Source organism: Pleurodeles waltl, chromosome 12 (assembly GCF_031143425.1).
Source record: "Pleurodeles waltl isolate 20211129_DDA chromosome 12, aPleWal1.hap1.20221129, whole genome shotgun sequence".
Classification (NCBI taxonomy): domain Eukaryota; kingdom Metazoa; phylum Chordata; class Amphibia; order Caudata; family Salamandridae; genus Pleurodeles; species Pleurodeles waltl.
In genome coordinates, this window is record NC_090451.1 from 22,716,111 (window position 1) to 22,737,739 (window position 21,629).

At 50.5% G+C, this 21,629-nt stretch overlaps 1 protein-coding gene across 1 annotated transcript in view; it reads right to left on the reverse strand.

Moving 5' to 3' along the window:
* The window catches only part of KISS1R (KISS1 receptor), a 283,913-nt gene that overhangs the window by 196,192 nt on the left and 66,092 nt on the right, over positions 1–21,629 (reverse strand). The window contains exon 2 of the mRNA XM_069218456.1: positions 5,030–5,154. Within this exon, the coding sequence (XP_069074557.1) occupies positions 5,030–5,154 (125 nt within the window). The remainder of the gene's footprint in view (positions 1–5,029; positions 5,155–21,629) is intronic.

Genomic DNA, 21,629 nt, shown 5'->3' on the forward strand with positions numbered 1-21,629 from the left:
AGGCCATCAGAGCCCAGTGGAAGCATTCACTGAAGACCACCGGAGCCCAGTGGAAGTGTGCACTGGAAGCCACAGAGCCCAGTGGAAGTGAACACTGGAGTTCACCAGAGCTCAGTGGAAGTGTACACTGAAGACCACCGGACCCCAGCGGAGGCGTGCACTGAAGATCACCAGAGCCCAATGAAGACTTACACTCCAGACCACTGGAGCTCAGAAGAGGCGAGCTCTGAAAACCACCGGAGCCCAGCAGAGCCATGCTCTGAACACCACTAGAACCCAGTGGAAGCGTGCACTGGAGGCCATCAGAGCCCAGTGGAAGCGTGCACTGGAGGCCGTCAGAGCCCAGTGGAAGCATGCACTAGAGGCCCTCACAGCCCCGTGGAAGCAAGAACTGAGCCCAGTGGAAGCATGCACTGAAGACTACCGGAGCCCATTGGAAGTGTGCACTGGAGGCCACAGAGCCCAGTGGAAGCAAACACTGGAAGCGATCAGAGCTCAGTGAAAGCATGTGATGAAGACCACCGAAGCCCAGCGGAGGTGTGCACTGAAGATCACCAGAGCCCAATGAAGACGTGCACTCAATACCACCAAAACTCAAAAGAGGCTTGCTCTGAAGACCACCAGAGCCCAACAGAGCCGTGCCCTGAACACCAGTAGAGCCCAGTGGAAGCGTGCACTGGAGGCCACCGAAGCCCAGCAGAAGCATTACTGAAGACCACTGGATCCCATCGGAGGTGTGCTCTGAAGTCCATCGGAGTCCAGTGGAGGGATGCTCTAAAGACCACCAGGGCCCAGTTGAAGCGTGCACTGGAGGCCACCAAAACACAGTGGAGGCATGCATTGAAAACCATCAGTGCCCAGTGGAAGCGTGCACTCAAGACCATCAGAGCCTAGCTACAGCATGTAGTGGAAGCCACTGGAGCACAGCAGAAGCATGCACTGAAGGCCACCAGAGCCCAGTGGAAGTGTGCACTTGAAGCCACCGAAGTCGAGCAGAAGCATGTACTGGAGGCCACTGCAGCCCAGCAAAAGCATGTGCTTGAGGCCATCAAAGCCCAGTGGAGACGTGCACTGAAGACCACCACACCCCAGAGGAAATGTCCACAGTTGGCCACCAGACCCAAGCAGAAGCATGAACTGGAGGCCACCAGAGCCCAGCAGAAGCATGTACTGGAGGCTACCAAAGCCCAGCAAAAGCATGCACTGAAGACCACTGGAGCCCAGTGGAGGCGTGCACTGAAGACCACCAGAGTCCAGTGGAAGTGTGCAATTGAGGTCACCGAAGTCGAGCAGAAGCATGTACTGGAGGCAACTGCAGCCCAGCAAAAGCATGTGCTTGAGGCATCAAAGCCCAGCGGAGGCGTGCACTGAAGACCACCACAGCCCAGTGGAAGTGTCCACTGGAGGCCACCAGAGCCAAGCAGAAGCATGAACTGGAGGCCACCAGAGCCCAGCAGAAGCATGCACTGGGGGCCACAGAAGCCCAGCAGAAGCATGTACTCAAGGCCACAGAATCCTAGCACAAGTATGTACTGGAGGCCATCAAAACTCAGCGGGGGCGTGCACTGAAGACCACCAAAGCCCAGTGGAAGTGTCCAATGGAGGCCACCGGAGCCCAGCAGAAGCATGAACTGGAGGCCACCAGAGCCCAGCAGAAGCATGTACTGGAGGCCACCAAAGCCCAGCAAAAGCATGTACTGCAGGCCACTGGATCCCAGAAGAAGTATGTACTGGAGGCCACCGAAGCCCAGCAGAAGCATGTACTCAAGGCCACAGAAGCCTAGCACAAGTATGTACTGGAGGCCATCAAAACTCAGCGGGGGCGTGCACTGAAGACCACCAAAGCCCAGTGGAAGTGTCCAATGGAGGCCACCGGAGCCCAGCAGAAGCATGAACTGGAGGCCACCAGAGCCCAGCAGAAGCATGTACTGGAGGCCACCAAAGCCCAGCAAAAGCATGTACTGCAGGCCACTGGATCACAGAAGAAGCATGTACTGGAGGCCACCGAAGCCCAGCAGAAGCATGTACTCAAGGCCACAGAAGCCTAGCACGAGTATGTACTGGAGGCCATCAAAACCCAGCAGGGGCGTGCACTGAAGGCTACCAGAGTCCAGTGGAAGTTTGCACTGAAGACCACCAAAATGCAGCAGAGGTGTGCTTTGAAAACCACCAGAACCCAGTGGAAGCGTGCACTGGAGGCCATCCGAGACCAGTTAACCATGTACTGGAGGCCACCAGAGCCCATGTACTGAACACCACTAGAGTTCACTGAAAGCGTGTACTGAAGACCACAAGAGCCCAGAGGAAGCATTCACTGAAGACCACTGGAGCCCAGCAGAGGCGTGCACTGAAGACCACCAAAGTTCAGTGGAAGCATGTACTGAAGATCACCATGGCCCAGTGGAAGCATGTCCTGAAGATCACCAGAGCGCAGTGGAACTGTGTACTGGAGGCCAAAGAAGTCCAGGAGAAGCATGTACTGGAAGCCACCGGAGCACGACAAAAGCATGTGCTGGAGGCCATCAAAGCCCTGCGGAGGCGTGCACTGAAGACCACCAGAGCCCAGTGGAAGCATGCACTGAAGACCACTGGAGCCCAGCAGAGGCGTGCACTGAAGACCACCAGAATTCAGTGGAAGTGTGTACAGAAGGGCACCAGAGCCCTGTGGAAGCATGCCCTGAAGACCACTAGAGGGCAGTGGAACTAGGCACTGGAGGCCACTGAAGTCCAGCAGAAGCATGTACTGGAGGCCACCGGAGCCCGACAAAAGAAGGTTCTGAAGGCCATAAAAGCCCTGCAGAGGCATGCACTGAAGACCACCAGAGCCCAGTGGAAACATGCACTGGAGGACACCAGAGCCCAGCAGAAGCATTAACCGGAGGCCAGCATATCCCAGAAGAAGAATGTACTGGAGGCCACCGAAGCCCAGCAGAAGCACATACTAGAGGCCATCAAAACCCAGCGGGGTGTGCACTGAAGACCACTAGGGCCCACTAGAAGCGTGCACTAAAGACCACCAAAACGCAGCAGAGGCATGCATTAAAAACTGCTAGAACCCATTGGAAGCGTGCACTGGAGGCCATCAGAGCTTAGCTAAAGCATGTACTGGAGGCCACCGGAGCAAAGTGGAAGCGTATACTGAAGAAGCAGGCAAAAAAAGGTAGCAAGGTTTGAAGAAAGCATGCATAGAAAGCCACTATTGCACTACAGAAATATGCACAGGCAACCAGAATCTACCGGTAGCACCTCGCAGTCCCAGCATTGGCACTACCGAAGACGTAGCCCCATCCCTGGCACTTATGCCCAAACAACACTCCATCAGCCTCAGATACAGTCCTGGTAACACTATAACATCCCACCACTACTCCATCAGGTGAATGCCCCCCACTCCCAGCCCTGGCACCACCACGCAAGTGTCAACTTACTGACCTAGCCCCATTCCACCAGTTCCACACCCTGAGGCACAGCCCAGGCACCAGTATACAAGTCTGAGCCCACTAGCCAGAGGACACTACCTCGTGCCATCCCACCAGCCCCTGCAGCCTCCGCAGCCACCGTTTCTCTAAAGGTGTTCTTAAATAAGGGAGGAGGCACCAAGCTTTAGAGTAGAAGTTGAAAAGGACCTGGTAACAGACGTTCGGAGGAATGAACCTGATGCTGACAGCCAGCACAGATCTGTACTGTGAACAACCCAGAAGCTGCTTTCATACAGGACACATCTAAGGTGGTCAAGTGACAGAGGCCCCTACTCAGGACCACCTGGGGCCCCTGTGATACAGGAACACATCTAAGGTGGTCAAGTGACAGAGGCCCCTACTCAAGACCACCTGGGGCCCCTGTGATACAGGAACACATCTAAGGTGGTCAAGTGACAGAGGCCCCTACTCAGGGCCACCTGGGGCCCCTGCGATACAGGAGCACATCTAAGGCTGAGAGGGGTCTTTACTCAGGGTCACCCAGAGCCCCTGTGATACAGGAACACATATAAAGATGGGAGGAGTCCTTAGGGTGACCTGGAGCCCCTGCGATACAGGAACACATCTAAGGATGAGAGGTGTCCTTAGTCAGGGTCACCCGGAGCCCCTGCGATAACCGGAGCACCTGCGATACAGGAACACATCTACGGCTGAGAGGGGTCCTTACACATGGTGGCCCAGAGCCCCTGCGATACAGGAATACACCTAAGGATGAGAGGGGTCCTTACTGAGGGCTACCTGGAGACCCTGCGATACAGAAACACATCTAAGGCTGAGAGGCGTCCTTACTCAGGGCCACTCGGAGCCCTTGCAATACAGGAACACATCTAAGGATGAGAGGGGTCCTTACTCAGGGTGACCCGGAGCCCCTGCGATATGGGAACACATCTAAGGATGAGAGGGGTCCTTACTCAGGGTCACCCAGAGCCCCTGCAATACAGGAACATATCTAAGGATGAGAGGGGTCCTTACTCAGGGTGACCTGGGGCCCCTGCGATACAGGAACACATCTAAGGATGCGAGGGGTCCTTACTCAGGGTGAACCGGAGCCCCTGTGATACAGGAACACATCTAAGATTTCCCAGTGAAACAGGCCCTTACTCAGGGTCACCCAGAGCCCCTGCAATACAGGAACATATCTAAGGATGAGAGGGGTCCTTACTCAGGGCCATTCGGAGCCCCTGCGATACAGGAACACATCTAAGGATGCGAGGGGTCCTTACTCAGGGCCACTCGGAGCCCCTGCGATATGGGAACACATCTAAGGATGAGAGGGGTCCTTACTCACGGTCACCCAGAGCCCCTGCAATACAGGAACATATCTAAGGATGAGAGGGGTCCTTACTCAGGGTGACCCGGGGCCCCTGCGATACAGGAACACATCTAAGGATGCGAGGGGTCCTTACTCAGGGTGAACCGGAGCCCCTGTGATACAGGAACACATCTAAGATTTCCCAGTGAAACAGGCCCTTACTCAGTGCCACCCAGGAGCCCCCTGGAGCATTCATATCCCACCATTAATCCTCAGACAGGACCAGCGCCTCAAGGCTCACCTGCTGGATGTAGTTCACAAACTTGCACATGAACTCTCCGAAGATCCAGCTGGGCAGCGGATACAGCACAGCGGTGAAGGGAACGCAGCACACCAGGAAAATGATGTCAGTGGTGGCCAGGTTAGCTGAAAGAGACAGAGATATGAGCTTATGAGGAGGGAACAAGACCATCAAGGACAGGGGGATTTGTGTCTACAGCAACATACGTGTGTGAGCTTTTCAGGGCTTTTCACAACCCTCCGTAGATGCTATAAAGGCAACAGAAACTCCTGCAACCCTACTTATCAGTATGAGGCTTCTGCAGACCACTGGCTGTCACCCTACAGTAACCATAGAGCACTGGCTGTCACCCTACAGTAACCATAGAGCAATGGCTGTCACCCTACAGTAACCATAGAGCACTGGCTGTCACCCTACAGTAACCATAGAGTACTGGCTATCACCCTACAGTAACCATAGAGCACTGGCTGTCACCCTACAGTAACCATAGACCACTGGCTGTCACCCTACAGTAACCATAGAGCACAGGCTGTCACCCTACGGTAACCATAGAGCACTGGCTGTCACCCTACAGTAACCATAGACCACTGGCTGTCACCCTACAGTAACCATAGAGGAATGGCTGTCACCCTACAGTAACCATAGAGCAATGGCTGTCACCCTACAGTAACCATAGAGCACTGGCTGTCCTCCTACGGTAAACTCAGAGCGCTGGCTGTCACCCTACAGTAACCATAGAGCACTGGCTGTCACCCTACAGTAACCATAGAGCACTGGCTGTCCTCCTACGGTAATCATAGAGTACTGGCTATCACCCTACAGTAACCATAGAGCACTGGCTGTCACCCTACAGTAACCATAGAGCACTGGCTGTCACCCTACAGTAACCATAGAGTACTGGCTATCACCCTACAGTAACCATAGAGCACTGGCTGTCACCCTACAGTAACCATAGACCACTGGCTGTCACCCTACAGTAACCATAGAGCACTGGCTGCCCTACACTAACCTCAGAGCACTGGCTGTCACCCTACAGTAACCATAGAGCAATGGCTTTCACCTTACAGTAACCATCGAGCACTGGCTGTCACCCTATGGTAACCTCGGAGTGCTGGCTGTCACCCTACACTAACCATAGAGCACTGGCTGTCACCCTACAGTAACCATAGAGCACTGGCTGTCACCCTACAGTAACCATAGACCACTGGCTGTCACCCTACAGTAACCATAGAGCACTGGCTGTCCTCCTACGGTAACCTCAGCGCCCTGGCTGTCACCCTACAGTAACCATAGAGCACTGGCTGTCACCCTACAGTAACCACAGAGCACAGGCTGTCACCCTACAGTAACCATAGAGCACTGGCTGTCACCCTACAGTAACCACAGAGCACAGGCTGTCACCCTACAGTAACCATAGACCGCTGGCTGTCACCCTACAGTAACCATAGACCGCTGGCTGTCACCCTACAGTAACCATAGATCACTGGCTGTCACCCTACAGTAACCATAGAGCACTGGCTGTCCTCCTACGGTAACCTCTGCGCCCTGGCTGTCACCCTACAGTAACCATAGAGCACTGGCTGTCACCCTACAGTAACCACAGAGCACAGGCTGTCACCCTACAGTAACCATAGAGCACTGGCTGTCACCCTACAGTAACCATAGAGCACTGGCTGTCACCCTACAGTAACCATAGAGCGCTGGTTGTCACCCTACAGTAACCATAGAGCACTGGCTGTCACCCTACAGTAACCATAGAGCACTGGCTGTCACCCTACAGTAACCATAGAGCACTGGCTATCACCCTACAGTAACCATAGAGCACTGGCTGTCACCCTACAGTAACCATAGAGGAATGGCTGTCACCCTACAGTAACCATAGAGCACTGCCTATCACCCTACAATAACCATAGAGCACTGGCTGTCCTCCTACGGTGACCTCAGAGTGCTGGCTATCACCCTACAGTAACCATAGAGCACTGGCTGTCACCCTACAGTAACCATAGAGCAATGGCTGTCCTCCTACGGTAACCATAGAGCACTGGCTATCACCCTACAGTAACCATAGAGCACTGGCTGTCACCCTACGGTAACCTTAGAGCGCTGGCTGTCACCCTACGGTAACCTCAGATTGCTGGCCGTCACCCTACGGTAACCTTAGAGTGCTGGCTGTCACCCTACGGTAACCTCAGAGTGCTGGCTGTCACCTTACGGTAACCTCAGAGTGCTGCCCGTCACCCTACGGTAACCTCAGAGTGCTGGCTGTCACCCTACGGTAACCTCAGAGTGCTGGCTGTCACCTTACGGTAACCTCAGAGTGCTGCCCGTCACCCTACGGTAACCTCAGAGTGCTGGCTGTCACCCTACGGTAACCTCAGAGTGCTGGCTGTCACCCTACGGTAACCCTAGAGTGCTGCCCGTCACCCTACGGTAACCCTAGAGTGCTGGCTGTCACCCTACGGTAACCTCAGAGTGCTGGCTGTCACCCTACGGTAACCTCAGATTGCTGGCCGTCACCCTATGGTAACCCTAGAGTGCTGGCTGTCACCCTACGGTAACCTCAGAGTGCTGGCTGTCACCCTACGGTAACCTTAGAGTGCTGGCTGTCACCCTACGGTAACCTCAGATTGCTGGCCGTCACCCTATGGTAACCTCAGAGTGCTGGCTGACACCCTAAGGTAACCTCAGAGTGCTGGCTGTCACCTTACGGTAACCTCAGAGTGCTGCCCGTCACCCTACGGTAACCTCAGAGTGCTGGCTGTCACCCTACGGTAACCTCAGAGTGCTGGCTGTCACCCTACGGTAACCCTAGAGTGCTGCCCGTCACCCTACGGTAACCCTAGAGTGCTGGCTGTCACCCTACGGTAACCTCAGAGTGCTGGCTGTCACCCTACGGTAACCTTAGAGTGCTGGCTGTCACCCTACGGTAACCTCAGATTGCTGGCCGTCACCCTATGGTAACCTCAGAGTGCTGGCTGACACCCTAAGGTAACCTTAGAGTGATTTCTGTCACACTATGGCAGAAGTCTTCAAACCTTTTGATGCTGGGACCACCTCTCAAAACATTTTAGGTGTAAGGACCCCCTCCTAACAAACATTTCTAGAAGGTGGTACTCCCCATCATGGACAATCATAAACATCCTGAAATCCCATGTGAGGAAATAATATTAAACAGCCTTCAGCAAACCAAAGGCTTGGGGTTGTGGTCCAAGGTGTGGCTAACAACAAGGGTCCTCGTTTATGAGGAACTGGTTTAGGGCAGCGCCGCAAGGCCTCTTGCGCCAATATAAAAGGGCAGGAATGGACCGTATTTATCAAATACGGTGCATTCCTGCCCTTTCCCCTGCAGTGGCTGACACATTCCTGCCTAGCCCCAAGTAGGCAGGATTGTTTTTGTGCAGGAAGGGAGACCTCCATGCACAAAAACCATCCTGAGAGGTATTTTCCTCTTTCCATGTGTGCAGCAGAATGCAACACGCATGGAAAGGGGTAAAAACGAGGAGAAATGAAAACATTTCTCCTTACTATGTCTGCTCAGGGGAGGGGAGGCGTAAGGCTTTGGCACTGCTCCAGTTTACGTGATTTTGTCAATCTGGTGCAGCATCAAAATCCATGGGTGTTGCGTGGGAACAGCTGCCCCAGCGCCCATGCAACACCTCCTTGGCACAGAGCGAGGCAACTCAGCGGCTTGCGCTGCTTATTCCTTACTCCATATGTATGAGGCCATGCTAAGCCACGCAGGGTGGATGTGCGTCGCCTCATACGTATGATTGACAGAAATGTGTTGCCGCTGCGTCAAAAAAAGTGATACTCTACCGGCGCAAGCCCCAAAATATCCTGAAAGTTTTTTTTAGGTCTGTCACTATCAGGTAGCTACATATAAAATACCAGCCAGCTTAAATGAAAAATAAATAAAAGAAAGTTGTTACTCAGTGGGAAATGCACATTAGTGCATTATGAAAGCTCGATTAGTTAATGGACCGCAGAGGTCTGCGTGTAACCAGACTGTAGGAAAGTACCATCTTGCCTGGCATGTTGCCCCCATATTTCACTGTATATATGTTGTTTTAGTGGTATGTGTCACTGGGACCCTGCCAGCCAGGGCCCCAGTGCTCATAAGTGTGCCCTGTATGTGTTCCCTGTGTTATGACTAACTGTCTCACTGAGGCTCTGCTAATCAGAACCTCAGTGGTTATGCTCTCTCATTTCTTTCCAAATTGTCACTAACAGGATAGTGACCAATTTCACCAATTTACATTGGCATACTGGAACACCCTTATAATTCCCTAGTATATGGTACTAAGGTACCCAGGGTATTGGGGTTCCAGGAGATCCCTATGGGCTGCAGCATTTCTTTTGCCACCCATAGGGAGCTCTGACAATTCTTACACAGGCCTGCCACTGCAGCCTGAGTGAAATAACGTCCACGTTATTTCACAGCCATTTACCACTGCACTTAAGTAACTTATAAGTCACCTATATGTCTAACCTTTACCTGGTAAAGGATGGGTGCTAAGTTACTTAGTGTGTGGGCACCCTGGCACTAGCCAAGGTGCTCCCACATTGTTCAGGGCAAATTCCCCGGACTTTGTGAGTGTGGGGACACCATAACACGCGTGCACTACACATAGGTCACTACCTATGTGTAGCTTCACAATGGTAACTCCGAACATGGCCATGTAACATGTCTAAGATCATGGAATTGCCCCCCCAATGCCATCCTGGTATTGGGGAGACAATCCCATGATTCCCCGGGTCTCTAGCACAGACCCGGGTACTGCCAAACTGCCTTTTCAGGGGTTTCACTGCAGCTGCTGCTGCTGCCAACCCCTCTGACAGGCTTCTACCCTCCTGGGGTCCAGCCAGGCTTGGCCCAGGAAGGCAGAACAAAGGACGTCCTCAGAGAGAGGGTGTTACACCCTCTCCCTTTGGAAAAAGGTGTTAAGGCAGGGGAGGAGTAGCCTCCCCCAGCCTCTGGAAATCCTTTCCTGGGCACAGATGGTGCCCATTTCTGCATAAGCCAGTCTACACCGGTTCAGGGACCCCTCAGCCCTGCTCTGGCGCGAAACTGGACAAAGGAAAGGGGAGTGACCACTCCCCTGACCTGCCCAGAGCTCCTCCAGTGTGCTCCAGACCTCTGCCATCTTGGAAACAGAGGTGCTGCTGGCACACTGGACTGCTCTGAGTGGCCAGTGCCAGCAGGTGACGTCAGAGACTCCTTCTGATAGGCTCCTTCAGGTGTTGCTAGCCTATCCTCTCTCCTAAGTAGTCAAACCTCCTTTTCTGGCTATTTAGGGTCTCTGCTTTGGGGAAGTCCCTAGATAACGAATGCAAGAGCTCATCAGAGTTCCTCTGCATCTCTCTCTTCACCTTCTGCCACGGAATCGACTGCTGACCGCGCTGGAAGCCTGCAAAACTGCAACAAAGTAGCAAAGACGACTACTGCGACCTTGTAACGCTGATCCTGCCGCCTTCTCAACTATTTTCCTGGTGGTGCATGCTGTGGGGGTAGTCTGCCTCCTCTCTGCACTAGAAGCTCCGAAGAAATCTCCCGTGGGTCGACGGAATCTTCCCCCTGCAACCGCAGGCACCAAAGAACTGCTTCACCGGTCCTCTGGGTCTCCTCTCAGCACGACGAGCGAGGTCCCTTGAACTCAGCAACTCTGTCAAAGTGACTCCCACAGTCCAGTGACGCTTCAGTCCAAGTTTGGTGGAGGTAAGTCCTTGCTTCCCCACGCCAGACTGAATTGCTGGGAACCGCGTGTTTTGCAGCTTCTCCGGCTCCTGTGCACTCACCGAGGATTTCCTTCTTGCACAGCCAAGCCTGGGTCCCCGGCACTCTAACCTGCATTGCACGACCTCCTGAGTTGTCCTCCGGCAGCGTGGGACTCTCTTGTGCAACTTCGGGTGAGCACCGATTCACTCCACTTCGTAGTGCCTGTTCCGGCACTTCTGCGGGTGCTGCTTGCTTTTGAGTGGACTCCTTCTCTTGCTGGGCGCCCTCTCTGTCTCCTCACGCAATTGGCAACATCCTGGTCCCTCCTGGGCCACAGCAGCATCCAAAAACCCAAACCGCGACCCTTGCAGCTAGCAAGGCTTGTTTGCGGTCTTTCTGCGGGAAAACACTTCTGCCCGACTCTTCACGACGTGGGACGTCCATCCTCCAAAGGGGAAGTTTCTAGCCCTTGTCGTTCATGCAGAATCCTCAGCTTCTACCATCCGGTGGCAGCTTCTTTGCATCCACAGCTGGCATTTCCTGGGCATCTGCCCACTCCCGACTTGATCATGACTTTTGGACTTGGTCACCTTGTTCCACAGGTACCCTCGTCTGGAAATCCATCGTTGTTGCATTGCTGGTGTTGGTCTTTCCTGCAGAATTCCCCTATCACGACTTCTGTGCTCTTTGGGGAACTTAGGTGCACTTTGCACCCACTTTTCAGGGTCTTGGGGTGGGCTATTTTTCTAACCCTCACTGTTTTCTTACAGTCCCAGCGACCCTCTACGAGGTCACATAGGTTTGGGGTCCATTCGTGATTCGCATTCCACTTCTAGAGTATATGGTTTGTGTTGCCCCTATCCCTATGTGTCCCCATTGCATTCTATTGTGACTATACATTGTTTGCACTGTTTTCTATTGCTATTACTGCATATTTTGGTATTGTGTACATGTATCTTGTGTATATTTGCTATCCTCTTTCTGAGGGTACTCACTGAGATACTTTTGGCATATTGTCATAAAAATAAAGTGCCTTTATTTTTAGTATATCTGTGTATTGTATTTTCTTATGATATTGTGCATATGACACTAGTGGTACTGTAGGAGCTTCACTCGTCTCCTAGTTCAGCCTAAGCTGCTCTGCTAAGCTACCTTTTCTATCAGCCTAAGCTGCTAGACACCCCTCTACACTAATAAGTGATACCTGGGCCTGGTGCAAGGTGTAAGTACCCCTTGGTACTCACTACAAGCCAGTCCAGCCTCCTACATTGGTTGTGCAGCAGTGGGATAAGTACTTTGCAACTACTTACCACTTTTGTCATTGTACTTTTCATAAGAGAAAAATATACAAAACAAGTTCAGTGTATGTACACCTAACCAACAAGTTTTGCTTTTCTTCTCTCACTTCTTTTACTAAGTGCTTAAAAGTACATCTAAAACTTTCAAAAAGTTCTTAAAAAGTTTTAAAAGTTTTTTTTCTGTCCTTTAAAAAGTTCTAAAAAACGTTTTATTTATTTTTCTATCCCTTAAACACTTTCTAAAATGTCTGGCACAGGCCAAACTGTTGATCTGTCCAAGACTGCTTATGACCACCTTAGCTGGAAGGCAGCAAGGAGTCTCTGTGTAGAAAGAGGTTTAGGGGTAGGGAAGAATCCCTCTAGAGAACTATTAGTTAACATGCTCGTTGAAGAAGACAAGACTTTTGTTGGCACTTCTGGTGAGAAATTAGCTGATGGTTCCCACTCTGATTCTGGGGCACCCCTAGCAAAAGATTTGGGAGGGAATCTTTCCAACCTGCCCCTTAGCAGGCCACCTAGCATAGCTGGTACTGATGTGAATTCACATCACAGTAAGAGTGTTGCTTCACATCACAGTAATAGTGTTGTCTCTCATCACAGTAAAAGTGTCACTTCTGTAGGCCAGACTGTTAGTGTGCCGTCTGTTAGGGCCAGGTCTCCTTCTGTTCATTCTCACCATTCTTCTGTCTCAAGACATGCCCAACCCACCCACCCTGATGACAGAGTGTTAGAAAGGGAGCTCAATAGATTGAGAGTGGAACAATCCAGGCTGAAGCTCAAGAAGCAACAGCTGGATTTAGATAGGCAGTCCTTAGAGATAGAAAGAGAAAGACAGAAATTGGGGTTTGAACCCCATGGTGGCAGAAGCAGTATTCCAAATAGTCATCCTGCAAAAGAGCGTGATTCTAGGAATCTGCACAAGATAGTTCCCCCTTACAAGGAGGGGGATGACATTAACAAGTGGTTTGCTGCACTTGAGAGGGCCTGTGTTGTACAGGAGGTCCCTCAAAGGCAGCGGGCTGCTATCCTATGGCTATCTTTCAGTGGAAAGGGTAGGGATAGGCTCCTTACTGTTAAGGAAAGTGATGCCAATAATTTTTAAGTTCTTAAGAATGCACTCCTAGATGGTTATGGCTTAACCACTGAACAGTACAGGATGAAGTTCAGAGAAACCAAAAAGGAGTCTTCACAAGACTGGGTAGACTTTGTTGACCATTCAGTGAAGGCCTTGGAGGGGTGGTTACATGGCAGTAAAGTTGCTGACTATGAAAGCCTGTATAACTTAATCCTGAGAGAGCATATTCTTAATAATTGTGTGTCTGATTTGTTACACCAGTACCTGGTAGACTCTGATCTTACCTCTCCCCAAGAATTGGGAAAGAAGGCAGACAAATGGGTCAGAACAAGGGTGAACAGAAAAGTTCATACAGGGGGTGACAAAGATGGCAAGAAGAAGGATGGTAAGTCTTCTGACAAGGGTGGGGACAAATCTAAAAATGAGTCTTCATCAGGCCCACAAAAACACTCTGGTGGGGGTGGTGGGCCCAAATCCTCTTCTAATCAAAACAAAGAAAAGAAACCATGGTGCTATTTATGTAAAATAAAAGGCCATTGGACAACAGATCCCAGTTGTCCAAAGAAAAGCACCAAGCCTCCTACCACTACAACCCCTGCTGCTACACCTAGTGCCCCTAGTAATAGCAGTGGTGGTGGGAGCAAACCTACTAATAGCCAATCCAAGGGAGTAGCTGGGCTCACTTTTGGTAACTTAGTTGGGGTTGGTCTAATTAGGGAGACCACAGAGGCTGTGTTAGTCTCTGAGGGGGCTATTGATTTAGCCACCTTGGTTGCTTGTCCCCTTAACATGGATAAGTACAAGCAACTACCCCTAATAAATGGTGTTGAGGTTCAGGCCTACAGGGACACAGGTGCCAGTGTTACCATGGTAATAGAGAAACTGGTCCACCCTGATCAACACCTACTTGGTCACCAGTACCAAGTAACTGATGCTCATAACAACACTCTTAGCCACCCCATGGCTGTTGTGAATCTCAACTGGGGGGGGGGTTACTGGTCCAAAGAAAGTTGTGGTTGCCTCAGATTTACCTGTAGACTGTCTATTAGGAAATGATTTAGAGACATCAGCTTGGGCAGAAGTGGAGTTGGAGGCTCATGCAGCAATGCTGGGCATTCCAGGGCATATTTTTGCTTTGACAAGGGCTCAGGCCAAAAAGCAAAAAGGACAGGGTGACTTGGATCCTGGAAGAATGGACCAAGTGCTCCCTAAAGCTAGGGTTAGTAAAGGTAAAACACTACCTACTATCCCTCCCTCTACAGTGGATTCAACTTCTGAGGAAGAAGAATTTCCACCCTGTGCAGAACCTACACCAGAGGAGCTGGAAGCAGACACTGCTGAGCTTTTGGGTGAAGGGGGGCCTGCCAGGGAGGAGCTGAGTGTGGCACAGCAAACCTGTCCCACATTAGAGGGTCTAAAACAGCAAGCTGTCAAACAAGCAAATGGGGATGTCAGTGACTCTCACAGAGTTTACTGGGAGGACAACCTCTTGTACACTGAAGCAAGGGATCCAAAACCTGGAGCTGCCAGGAGATTGGTGATTCCTCAGGAGTACAGAAAGTTCCTCCTAACTCTAGCCCACGACATTCCCTTAGCTGGACATTTGGGGCAAATGAAAACTTGGGACAGGCTTGTTCCCTTGTTTCATTGGCCTAGAATGTCAGAGGACACAAAGGAATTTTGTAAGTCCTGTGAAACCTGTCAAGCCAGTGGCAAGACAGGTGGCACTCCAAAGGCACCCCTTATTCCACTGCCTGTGGTTGGGGTTCCCTTTGAAAGGGTAGGGGTTGACATAGTTGCCCCCTTGAACCTCCTACTGCTTCAGGCAATAGGTTTATCTTGGTGGTAGTGGACCATGCCACCAGATATCCTGAAGCAATTCCTCTAAGGACCACTACAGCTCCTGCAGTGGCAAAGGCCCTCCTGGGAATCTTTTCCAGGGTGGGCTTTTCAAAAGAGGTGGTATCAGACAGGGGAAGCAATTTCATGTCTGCTTACTTAAAGGCCATGTGGAAGGAATGTGGTGTGACATACAAGTTCACCACACCCTATCATCCACAAACAAATGGACTGGTGGAGAGATTTAACAAAACTCTCAAAGGCATGATTATGGGACTCCCTGAAAAACTCCGCAGGAGATGGGATATCCTGTACCTTGCCTCCTTTTTGCTTACAGGGAGGTACCCCAAAAAGGAGTAGGCTTCAGCCCCTTCGAACTCATATTTGGACACCCTGTGAGAGGTCCTCTAACACTTGTTAAGGAGGGTTGGGAACAACCTTTAAAAGCTCCAAAGCAAGACATAGTGGACTATATACTTGGCCTCAGATCTAGGATGGCTGAGTACATGAAAAAGGCCAGTAAAAACCTTCAGGCCAGCCAAGAGCTCCAAAAGCAATGGCATGACCAGAAGGCTGTTTTGGTTCAGTACCAACCAGGGCAGAAAGAGTGGGTCTTGGAGCCTGTGGCCCCAAGAGCACTCCAAGACAAATGGAGTGGTCCCCACATTATTGTTGAGAAAAAGGGAGAAGTCACCTACTTGGTTGACTCAGGCACTGCCAGGAGTCCCCTTAGGGTGCTCCATGTCAATCGCCTGAAACCCTACTATGACAGGGCTGATCTCACCCTGATCATGGCAACAGATGAAGGACAGGAAGAAGAGAGTGACCCTCTCCCTGATCTCTTCTCTTCCACAGAACAAGATGCTCTAGTGGAAGGTGTAGTTCTGGCAGATTGTCTTACTGCTGAGTAGAAAGACCACTGCATAAATCTCCTGGGTCAGTTTTCTGAACTCTTTTCTACTGTGCCAGGTACCACTTCTTGGTGTGAGCACACTATAGATACTGGAGACAGCTTGCCTGTCAAAAGTAAGATCTATAGGCAGCCTGACCATGTCAGGGACTGCATAAAACAAGAGGTTCAGAAAATGCTTGAACTGGGAGTGGTTGAGCACTCTGAAAGTCCATGGGCCTCTCCTGTGGTACTTGTACCAAAACCTCATTCCAAAGATGGAAAGAAGGAAATTAGATTTTGTGTTGATTACAGAGGTCTCAACCAGGTAACTAAAACTGATGCTCACCCTATACCCAGGGCAGATGAGCTAATAGATACACTGGCATCTGCCAAGTATCTAAGCACCTTTGATTTGACTGCAGGGTATTGGCAGATCAAGTTATCAGGGGATGCTAAAGCAAAAACTGCATTTTCAACCATTGGAGGGCACTATCAATTCGCAGTAATGCCTTTTGGGTTGCAAAATGCACCTGCCACTTTTCCGAGGTTGGTGAATACAGTCCTGCAGGGGTTGGAGGCTTTTAGTGCAGCATATCTGGACGATATAGCTGTCTTTAGCTCCAGTTGGGATGATCACCTGGTCCACCTGTGGAAAGTTTTGGAGGCCCTGCAAAAGGCAGGCCTCGCTATCAAGGCTTCAAAGTGCCAGATAGGGCAGGGGAAAGTGGTTTATCTGGGACACCTGGTAGGTGGAGATCAGATTGCACCACTTCAGGGGAAAATCCAAACTATTATAGATTGGATTCCCCCTACAACTCAGACCCAGGTGAGAGCCTTCTTAGGCCTCACTGGGTATTACAGGAGGTTCATAAAGAACTATGGCTCCATTGCAGCCCCTCTTAATGACCTCACATCTAAGAAAATGCCTAAAAAGGTATTATGGACAGCTAGCTGTCAGAAAGCTTTTGAGGAGCTGAAGCAGGCCATGTGCTCTGCACCTGTCCTGAAAAGCCCCTGTTACTCCCAAAAATTAATTGTCCAAACTGATGCATCTGAATTAGGGGTAGGGGCAGTCTTATCACAACTAAATTCTGAGGGCCAGGATCAACCTGTTGCTTTTATCAGCAGGAGGTTGACCCCTAGAGAAAAGCGTTGGTCTGCCATATTGAGGGAGGCCTTTGCTGTGGTCTGGGCACTGAAGAAGTTGAGGCCATACCTGTTTGGCACTCACTTCATTGTTCAGACAGACCACAAACCTCTACTTTGGCTAAAACAAATGAAAGGTGAAAATCCTAAATTGTTGAGGTGGTCTATATCCCTACAGGGAATGGACTATACAGTGGAACATAGACCTGGGAGTACCCACTCCAATGCAGATGGACTCTCCAGATATTTCCACTTAGACACTGAAGACTCATCAGGTCATGGCTAGTCTTATTGTCCTTCGTTTGGGGGGGTGTTGTGTAGGAAAGTACCATCTTGCCTGGCATGTTACCCCCATATTTCACTGTGTATATGTTGTTTTAGTGGTATGTGTCACTGGGACCCTGCCAGCCAAGGCCCCAGTGCTCATAAGTGTGCCCTGAATGTGTTACCTGTGTTATGACTAACTGTCTCACTGAGGCTCTGCTAATCAGAACCTCAGTGGTTATGCTCTCTCTTTTCTTTCCAAATTGTCACTAACAGGCTAGTGACCAATTTCACCAATTTACATTGGCATACTGGAACACCCTTATAATTCCCTAGTATGTGGTACTAAGGTACCCAGGGTATTGGGGTTCCAGGAGATCCCTATGGGCTGCAGCATTTCTTTTGCCACCCATAGGGAGATCTGACAATTCTTACACAGGCCTGCCACTGCAGCCTGAGTGAAATAACGTCCACGTTATTTCACTGCCATTTACCACTGCACTTAAGTAACTTATAAATCACCTATATGTCTAACCTTTACCTGGTAAAGGTTGGGTGCTAAGTTACTTAGTGTGTGGGCACCCTGGCACTAGCCATGGTGCCCCCACATTGTTCAGGGCAAATTCCCCGGACTTTGTGAGTGCGGGGACACCATTACACGCATGCACTACACATAGGTCACTACCTATGTGTAGCTTCACAATGGTAACTCCGAACATGGCCATGTAACATGTCTAAGATCATGGAATTGCCCCCCCCAATGCCATCCTGGTATTGGGGAGACAATCCCATGATTCCCCGGGTCTCTAGCACAGACCCGGGTACTGCCAAACTGCCTTTTCAGGGGTTTCACTGCAGCTGCTGCTGCTGCCAACCCCTCAGACAGGCTTCTGCCTTCCTGGGGTCCAGCCAGGCTTGGCCCAGGAAGGCAGAAGAAAGGACTTCCTCAGAGAGAGGGTGTTACACCCTCTCCCTTTAGAAAAAGGTGTTAAGGCAGGGGAGGAGTAGCCTCCCACAGCCTCTGGAAATGCTTTCATGGGCACAGATGGTGCCCATTTCTGCATAAGCCAGTCTACACCGGTTCAGGGACCCCTCAGCCCTGCTCTGGCACGAAACTGGACAAAGGAAAGGGGAGTGACCACTCCCCTGACCTGCCCAGAGCTCCTCCAGTGTGCTCCAGACCTCTGCCATCTTGGAAACAGAGGTGCTGCTGGCACACTGGACTGCTCTGAGTGGCCAGTGCCAGCAGGTGATGTCAGAGACTCATTCTGATAGGCTCCTTCAGGTGTTGCTAGCCTATCCTCTCTCCTAAGTAGCCAAACCTCCTTTTCTGGCTATTTAGGGTCTCTGCTTTGGGGAAGTCCCTAGATAACGAATGCAAGAGCTCATCAGAGTTCCTCTGCATCTCTCTCTTCACCTTCTGCCACGGAATCGACTGCTGACCGCGCTGGAAGCCTGCAAAACTGCAACAAAGTAGCAAAGACGACTACTGCGACCTTGTAATGCTGATCCTGCCGCCTTCTCAACTGTTTTCCTGGTTGTGCATGCTGTGGGGGTAGTCTGCCTCCTCTCTGCACTAGAAGCTCCGAAGAAATCTCCCGTGGGTCGACGGAATCTTCCCCCTGCAACCGCAGGCACTAAAGAACTGCTTCACCGGTCCTCTGGGTCTCCTCTCAGCACGACGAGCGAGGTCCCTTGAACTCAGCAACTCTGTCAAAGTGACTCCCACAGTCCAGTGACGCTTCAGTCCAAGTTTGGTGGAGGTAAGTCCTTGCCTCCCCACGCCAGACTGCATTGCTGGGAACCGCGTGTTTTGCAGCTACTCTGGCTCCTGTGCACTCACCGAGGATTTCCTTTGTGCACAGCCAAGCCTGGGTCCCCGGCACTCTAACCTGCATTGCACGACCTCCTGAGTTGTCCTCCGGCGGCGTGGGACTCTCTTGTGCAACTTCGGGTGAGCACCGATTCACTCCACTTTGTAGTGCCTGTTCCGGCACTTCTGCGGGTGCTGCTTGCTTCTGAGTGGGCTCCTTCTCTTGCTGGGCGCCCCCTGTGTCTCCTCACGCAATTGGCGACATCCTGGTCCCTCCTGGGCCACAGCAGCATCCAAAAACCCTAACTGCGACCCTTGCAGCTAGCAAGGCTTGTTTGTGGTCTTTCTGCGGGAAAACACTTCTGCCCGACTCTTCACGACGTGGGACGTTCATCCTCCAAAGGGGAAGTTTCTAGCCCTTGTCGTTCATGCAGAATCCTCAGCTTCTACCATCCGGTGGCAGCTTCTTTGCATCCACAGCTGGCATTTCCTGGGCATCTGCCCACTCCCGACTTGATCGTGACTTTTGGACTTGGTCCCCTTGTTCCACAGGTACCCTCATCTGGAAATCCATCGTTGTTGCATTGCTGGTGTTGGTCTTTCCTGCAGAATTCCCCTATCACGACTTCTGTGCTCTTTGGGGAACTTAGGTGCACTTTGCACCCACTTTTCAGGGTCTTGGGGTGGGCTATTTTTCTAACCCTCACTGTTTTCTTACAGTCCCAGCGACCCTCTACGAGGTCACATAGGTTTGGGGTCCATTCGTGGTTCGCATTCCACTTCTAGAGTATATGGTTTGTGTTGCCCCTATCCCTATGTGCCCCCATTGCATTTGATTGTGACTATACATTGTTTGCACTGTTTTCTATTGCTATTACTGCATATTTTGGTATTGTGTACATATATCTTGTGTATATTTGCTATCCTCATACTGAGGGTACTCACTGAGATACTTTTGGCATATTATCATAAAAATAAAGTACCTTTATTTTTAGTATATCTGTGCATTGTGTTTTCTTATGATATTGTGCATATGACACTAGTGGTACTGTAGGAGCTTCACTCGTCTCCTAGTTCAGCCTAAGCTTCTCTGCTAAGCTACCTTTTCTATCAGCCTAAGCTGCTAGAAACCCCTCTACACTAATAAGGGATACCTGGGCCTGGTGCAAGGTGTAAGTATACCCCTTGGTACTCACTACAAGCCAGTCCAGCCTCCTACACAGACAGCAACAGAATTAAATCTTGGCTGGTGCAGTGGAGAAGAGTGACTTGTGTTTTTTAGTGCCACGAGGTCACAGCCTGTGACAGAAAGCGCTGTGAATATGTAAGTCATTCTTTTATACTTGCGTTACACACAGTATAAGATAGGCCACTACAAAAAGGTTTAAGATAAAACGGTGCTTTCAAAATGTAGATTTAAATAATATCAGAGCACACTCAATACCGTTTTTTAGGGTTGAGCGCGCACGCGCTCTGGCCCCTGTTTTAATCTCTCTGTGGGTTTTAAACTACACCCATGTCATGCCCATCACTTTGATTGGTTTGTGGGCTTGCCTTTTAAAATTCGCTTGATTTCATTTGTGAGAGGCATGCAAACGTCAGGACTTTTCCGGTGATTAGCCCGCCTCAAGAGTACCAGTAAACTACAGAAAACATATGAGGCTCCATATATTCCACATGGCTTCTAGACTACGTTCTCTTTTTATTTCCTACACGGTGCGATCTCGCTGGGCAGTAGTCGAGCGCTTTGCATGACATCGACCGTGTTACATAGATAATTACATAACTGCCAATACGTTTGAATGCGAACAAAGTTCTGTTTCCATTTGTGTGCTCCTTCACGCTCATGGCGTGGTGCTTTAAATAGTCTTGCTTATGTAAAACTGTGTTACTTCTCATTTTCGATTTATGTGGCAAGAAAAGTTTGGTTAAGACTTTACAACGCTAATAGCTCTAAGTAGAACAAATGCGAGACCCATTGCATTGCAAATGCTTGTTTTAATAGCTGTCCCTTCAATACCTCCAGGTTAACTAAGTGCTATGTAAATAGGATTTCAATTAAAAGAATATACTTCGCAGCGCAGTTGTTAACTCTTTGCACTCCCACTCATAAAGAATAAATGTTTGTCATTGTAAAGCTTCCAAAGATTAAGTCAATTAAAGCCAGAACCAGCTCCCAAGCATCTTGTATAATGGAAGATCAACTGGTAGAGAAAATTTGCATTTCATTCAGTAAACAGGCCCCGGCACAAAGGCTTTTTAGCTATCTGTGCGGCTTTGTTCCACAGCACAGGAAACTCCATGAAGGAAAGTTCACAAGCTGACGAAGTGAGGGGGAAATGCGCGATTCTCCACCCCAGGACGCTATGCCCCCTGAGGGGTCGCGCCCAACAGACAGGGCCCTGGCTCTCACCCACAGTAACCTCAGGGCGCTATCTGTCACTCTACCGTAACCTCAGAGTGCTGGCTCTCATCCTACGGTAACCTCAGAGCGCTGGCTCTCACCCTACGGTAACCTCAGAGCGCTGGCTCTCACCCTACGGTAACCTCAGATTGC